This window comes from Myotis davidii, unplaced genomic scaffold, assembly GCF_000327345.1.
Source record: "Myotis davidii unplaced genomic scaffold, ASM32734v1 scaffold221, whole genome shotgun sequence".
Classification (NCBI taxonomy): domain Eukaryota; kingdom Metazoa; phylum Chordata; class Mammalia; order Chiroptera; family Vespertilionidae; genus Myotis; species Myotis davidii.
Window position 1 is genome coordinate 3,845,018 of NW_006293349.1, and position 6,505 is coordinate 3,851,522.

At 50.9% G+C, this 6,505-nt stretch overlaps 1 protein-coding gene across 2 annotated transcripts in view; it reads right to left on the reverse strand.

Annotated features, from left to right (window-relative positions):
* The window catches only part of STAT1 (signal transducer and activator of transcription 1), a 33,153-nt gene that overhangs the window by 26,281 nt on the left and 367 nt on the right, over positions 1-6,505 (reverse strand). For both annotated transcript variants that reach the window (XM_006767073.2, XM_006767074.2), the window contains exons 2-4: positions 5,283-5,427; positions 3,911-4,009; positions 1,232-1,321 (exon numbers count right to left, since the gene is read on the reverse strand). In XM_006767073.2, the coding sequence (XP_006767136.1) occupies positions 1,232-1,321; positions 3,911-4,009; positions 5,283-5,427 (334 nt within the window). The remainder of the gene's footprint in view (positions 1-1,231; positions 1,322-3,910; positions 4,010-5,282; positions 5,428-6,505) is intronic.

Consider the following 6,505-nt stretch of genomic DNA (forward strand, 5'->3'; position numbering starts at 1 on the left):
GCAATAATCAATATATAGTAACTTTATTTAGAAAAGAAATTATACACCCAGCCAGGGTGGCTCAGTGCTGAGCACCGACCCATGAACTAGGAGGTCACGGTTTGATTCCCGGTCAGGGCACATGCCCGGGTTGCGGGCTCGATCCCCAGTGTGGGGCCTGCAGGAGGCAGCCGATCCATGCTTCTCTCTCATCATGGATGTTTCTATCTATCTCTCCCTCTCCTTTCCTCTCTGAAATCAATGAAAGTATATTTCTTTAAAAAAGGAGAGAAACTTGGAGCTATGTCAGGGCTGGGTACTGATCCCCACTTCAATGACGTGGCTCCCTAGGAGGCTGCGAGAGCGAGCTGCTCCCAAGAACCTGGCGTTTGGGAGGGCGCCGTCTGACGCACCCCATGCCAGTGTGACCCAGAGCCCCACAGGAGGCCCCGGCCCTCGTCCAGCGGCCTTTTCCAGACACGGGCGACCTCCTCTTCCCCCCAAACAGCCCCCAGAGCAGGGAGGGAGCGGACCCCGAGGCACCGAGCAGCCCCCGCAGCCACACGCTGCCTCGCAAGCTTATCTTGAAACGACTGGGCGTTCTGCTCCAATCGGCAACGCAGCAGCACTGGCTTCAGGGAGATGCTTTTCTCCCCATCCAAGTCTTAGAGCAGCGGTTCTCAACCTGTGGGTCGCGACCCTTTTGGCGGTCGAACGACCCTTTCACAGGGGTCGCCTAAGACCATCCTGCATATCAGATGTTTACATGACGATTCATAACAGTAGCAACATGACAGTTATGAAGTAGCAACGAAAATAATTTTATGGTTGGCTCACCACATGAGGAACTGTATTTAAAGGGCCAGAAGGTTGAGAACCACTGTCTTAGAGGAAAGCAGGTGCCCGGACGGGCCATGGTTACCCGGGGCTCCGTGTAGCCGGGGACTCCGGCTGGAGAGGTGCAGACATACGGGCTATTAGAGCAGCAGCTTCTCGTTTACCGGGTGATGGGGAAAGTCAGTGACCACACGGCGCCACGGGAAGGAAGTGAGCTCAGTGTCCGCAAGTCACACCAGGAAGGCCTAAGAGTCTGCTACGCACTGGTGTCACCAGCGTGTTTACTTGAGGTTCGGGGCCTCAGCTAAACTTTGCTTCGCAACTGTTTAAAGGACTGAGATGAGTTACTGTGGTTACACTGGAGCCGCTGAAACCTCTCTCCCTCCCCAGAGAGCTGCGGACACACGGTACTCACCATCACCTTGTCCTTCACGGTCCTGACCCTGGCGTCCAGCTCCTTCTGCTTGTCGAGCATCACCGTGCCCTGAATGCTCCCCGACTGAGCCTGTGACGGGGGTGGAGGTAACAGTCACTTTCCCTCTGGGACTTACCTGCGGGCCGCACTCCCCAGTCAAGTCCATACCGCGTGCCCCCCACGCCCTCCGAGACCTCCCCGGACTCCTCCTCAGGCTTCCCACAGGAGCGCCTGTAAGAAACGGTCCCGTGCCAGGGCCCGGAGACAAGGCTGGCGAGCTGTGAATGCTCCGGAAGGACCAGGCTCAGTCGTGCCTGACACAAACACAGAGCAGCTCAGACACTTTCCACTGGTCCACACAGCCGCAGGCGCACACAGGCGTTTGTTTCGGGGCTTCTCAGGTTCTGCAGACGAGATTCTTCTTATTCACCCTGGACTCCTACGATTTCACTCATGTGGGTGAACACCAGCAGCGGGGTGCGGGGTACCAGAGGGAGAGGGTGGGGAAGGGGGCCCTAATATACGGGGATAGGACACGACTCTGGGTGGTGGACACACGGTGTAATATACAGGTCTCGTAACATAGACACCCACACCTGAAACCCGTATGTTCATGTGGACCAATGTCACCCCAATACATTTAATAAAACAAGAACCCTGTCCTTGTTTGTCTTAAAGCCGCGGAGAGCCCGTGTGTCCCAGGCTGGCCGCCGCTGGCACCTCAGAGCTTGCTGGGAGGCAGGGCGGCGGGTCCTTGTCTGATTCTGACTCAGACACCCCTGTGACTCACCCAGGTGACTCAGAGGCATGACGGCGCTGCTGCTGCGGCCTTCGGGGAGCACACCTTCATTCACTAGGCCGGGTACCCGTGGGACCAGTCAGCTTGAGTTTAGAGCAAATACTATGTGTATCTTTAAATGCTTAGCCCTGGCCGGTTCGGCTTGGCGGACAGAGCGTCAGCCTGCAGACTGAAGGGTCCTAGGTTTGACTCTGGTCAAAGGCACAGGCCCAGGTTGCAGGCTTGATCCCCAGTAGGGGGTGTGCAGGAAGGAGGCAGCCGATCCACGATTCTCTCTCATCATTGATGTTTTCATCTCTCCCTCACCCTTCCTCTCTGAAATCAATAAAAATATATTAATTTTTTAAAAATAAAAATAAATGCTTAGAGCAGTAAGGTGCATTCAGAGTGACAGGGACACAGAGCTTGGGAGGAGGCAGGGACTGGCCGGATGCCCAGGACGTGCGTGGGGAAGGGCAGGCGCCACCCCAACTTAAAGACTCTCTCCCTCTGCTCCCACATCTCACAGTGCCCCGTGGGTGGTTTGTCAGAGAGATGCTCACAGGGCACACTCCTGTGCACTCTGGCCTTCTCCCCGTCTCAGCCAGAACCACCCACCCCACTGCGGTGCCCACTGCCTGCCTGCGGGCTGTCCCCACCACCCAACACTCAGGAAGGAAGGGACAAGTGCCACAGCAACTTTAAGCTGCTGGGCCCTGGTCAGAGGAAGGGCTCTATTAGATTTAACAAAACCGTGGTCAAATGTCTTGCCCTGGTACAGCCCTGTCCCATGCACCGTTTGGCTGCCCTGGAAACTTAACGGGTGTCACAACCCTGTGTAAAACACAGCTCCTGGCCTGGCCAGGTGGCTCAGCGGTTGCATGTCGACCTGTGAACCAGGAGGTCACTGTATGATTCCCGGTCAGGGCACAAGCCAGGGTTGCAGGCTCCATCCCCTTTGGGGGGTGCAGGAGGCAGCTGATCGATGATTCTCTCCCATCTCTGATGTTTCTCTCTCTCCCTCTGCCTTCCTCTTTGAAATCAATACAAATATATTTAAAAAAACAAAAACAAAGCTCTTCCTAGCGTGTAGCTCAGTTGGTTAGAGCATCGTCCTGATACTCCATGGTTTGGGGTTTGATTCTGGTCAAGCCACATGTGAGAATCAACCAATGAATGTATAACTAAGTGAAACAACATACTGATGTGTTTTCTCTCTCCCTCTCCCTTCCTTTCTCTCAAATCAATAAATTAAAAACAAAACAAAACCAAACCTAAAGCTCTTGCCTGTCCCATCAACCCGTTCTCCTCCCAAAGCCTCCTGGGCCATCAAAGCCCTCCCTCACCCTCCCTCGCCTTCCCGGCTCAGCAAACAGCGTCTCCCAGTGAGGTTACACATCAGTCACCCTGGACCTTTCACTGTCTCTCTCCCACGTCTGAGCCTTCACGACAAGCCCTTCGGTACCATGTCCAAAATGGAACCCGAGCCTGTCCACTTGCCCCCCTCTGCTGCGTGCACCCCATCTCCCTGCCCTGGGCTGCGGCAAGAACCCACTCACGGCCTGCCTGCCTCCTTACTGCCCCCGCACCTCAGCACAGTGTCCGGTCCCTGATCTACACAGCCAGGCCCCAGACACCCCATCACTGTCTACACAGCACCCTCCCCGTTATCTCCATGGCGATCCTTACTATCGGGAAGAACTATGTTTATTCGTCGTCTCTTCCATTAGATCAGGTGCCTTTCCCGAGCCTGGGTCCATAACACCCCTATTTCTGAATTCCCCACTTCCTGGGGCTATAGCATCAGAGTGCTGCTCACCACCACCTCAGTAATATTTGTTGGAAAAATAAATGCGTTTATTTTGTTATTATCACCAGTGTTTAATTAGAAGAAAAAGTACCTGATTGAATCTCTGCGCATTTTCCAGAATTTTTCTTTCCTCCTTCAGACAGTTATAGATGATCATAGACATCAGTATTGGGTCTTCCTGGAAATTATCCTATATGCGGGTGGTTAGGACAAAAGTAAATGAAGTATCAGAATGTTTAAGCTATTGTGCATTATGAATTGAGATGGACTTGTTCATATTCACTGAGAAACCTCATCTCGCATTTATTAAGTTCTACAGAAGTTAATATTTGGTAAAATCAAAATATTCTTTTCACAAACTCTGACAAAAACTGCTCTAACTTTCCAATTAAGTGCAGGCACCTCAATTACGTCTTCATGTAAAAAACCAAGTATTTTTATACATGGTTCCTATAATACTTTTTCTTTGGTCTCTATTTTTCTTTTATAGTAATGATCTTTTGTAGGATCCTGAGACAACGCAAGTGATGCAGAAATGACCCATGACTTTCCTGCTGGTCTCTGCTTCAATTAGACCAGTGATATTCTTTTCAATTTTTCTGCTTCCTTGTCAAAAGTAGTTTGCAAAATACTGGCAATCATGGCTTTATATAACAGGTATATGCAAGCAAAGTCGATAGGAGAACAAATGTTTATGAAGTTAATCTGACTTCCTCATCCGCTGGCATTGTAAAACCCTAAAGCCATTCATTCACAGAGGGAAAAACAAGGTTCTCACGACCGACCTAAGTTGCACAGTTGGTTGCGTTTTATGAAACAAGAAAGCAACGGTGCTCGCCACCATTAAAACAGGAACGTTCCACTGATACAGAAATAACTATGGGAGCCAGACTTAAGGACGCGGGAGTGCTTCTGAGGTAACCCCCAAACTCGCAGCACATTCTCTCCTGCCGGAGCCCCTTGACCTTCCCTCGCAGGGCAGCCCCACGAGAAGCAAGGCCAGGAGGGCCTGGTTCCAACACCCCGATGCCCCGTGGGCTCCCAGGAGGCCCCACTGTCCTGGGCTTACTCCCCATCAGAGACCAAGGACTCAGACCAGACTCAGCACTGAAGTTCCTTCGAGCTTTGACATGTTGCTATAGCTCACTGCTCTTAAAATGGAATCTTTTTCCTTTGGCTTAAATAGCAACAACTGTTAGTAAAACAAGTTTATAGCATCACATTTTTCTGAGTTACAGATGCCTAACACGTGATACGCTAAAACCTAAACATTCCACATGTGTTTACCAAACAAGCTGACATTTTATTTTACTTGTGCTCTGAAGTATCCCCACAGAAAGGGGCTGGATTTGCAGTCTCTAACTTGTCTAAATGCCAGTGAGCGTGTGCGCATAGTGTCTGGCGAATGGGAAACCTCTCATGTGCACACGGGCGCATTGCACGGCGCACAGACCAGGCCGCACCTGAAGGTTGCGCTTGCTTTTCCTGATGTTGTGCTGCAGCAGAAAGTTGTTCTCCAGGGAAAAGCGGCTGTACTGATCGTCCAGCTGCGACAGGAGGTCGTGGAAGAGGATGGTGGCGAACGAGACATCATTGGCGGCGTGCTCCCTAGATGGAAAAGCCACACTTTACTCAGGGGCTGCGTTACGCAGACAAAACCACCACTGCCCTCCAGACTGAAGCTGCTAACGGAGCGGTGAGTGCTCTCTTGGTTTTGATGGCTTTCCTGCCACATGGACCCCGCTCTCAGCGGCAGTCTGTACGATGTTCCTGCTATATCCAGCTAGCCTGAGAAATCCCAGAGCTCCGACTGTGCACAACACTGCTGATGGCGATCGACTCTGGAGGGGAGCAGTCAGCAGGGCACTTCATTGTCTATGCCGAACACTTTCGGAACATCAAAAGCATCTGCGGTCGGCAAGGAGAAATTCTAAAGTAGAACACGGGTCACTTTGAGAGGTATGCCCTCTATGCGCCTTCCTATCTCTCATCAATATTTACCATAACTCAGCTTTGATGATTTCTTTTATTTTCTTTCTATGGCCTGTCCCCTAACTTGGGAAGTAACTGGTGTCGCATTACCCAATGTATCCAAAGCATTTAGGAGCATCTATAATAATAGAAGTGTAATATGCTAATTAGACCGGAAGATGCCTTTCCTTCTGGACCAGTGGTTCTCAACCTTCCTAGTGCCGCGACCCTTTAATACAGCTCCTCATGTTGTGGTGACCCCCAACCATAAAATGATTTTTGTTGCTACTTCATAACTGTAATGTTGCTGCTGTTATGAATCGTCATGTAAATATCTGATATGCAGGATATATTTTCATTGTTACAAATTGAACATAATTAAAGCATAGTGATTAACCAAAAAAAAAAAAAAAGTAATTATATATGTGTTTTCCGATGGTCTTAGGCGACCCCTGTGAAAGGGTCGTTCGACCCCCAAAGGGGTCGCGACCCACAGGTTGAGAACCGCTGGTCTAAACAAAGGCATAGCGACCAGGGGCTGTGGCAGAGGCCCCTGGCCACGGTGGTGGTGGTGGGCAGGGCCAGGGCCAAGGCCCTTGCACACATCTCGTGCACCAGGGCCTCTAGTGTATCGTAATTAAACTGGCAAAACTACGTGAAAGTACTTAATGACTAATGTGTGTAGCTTAGAGACACGTGCCACTTTCCAAACCAA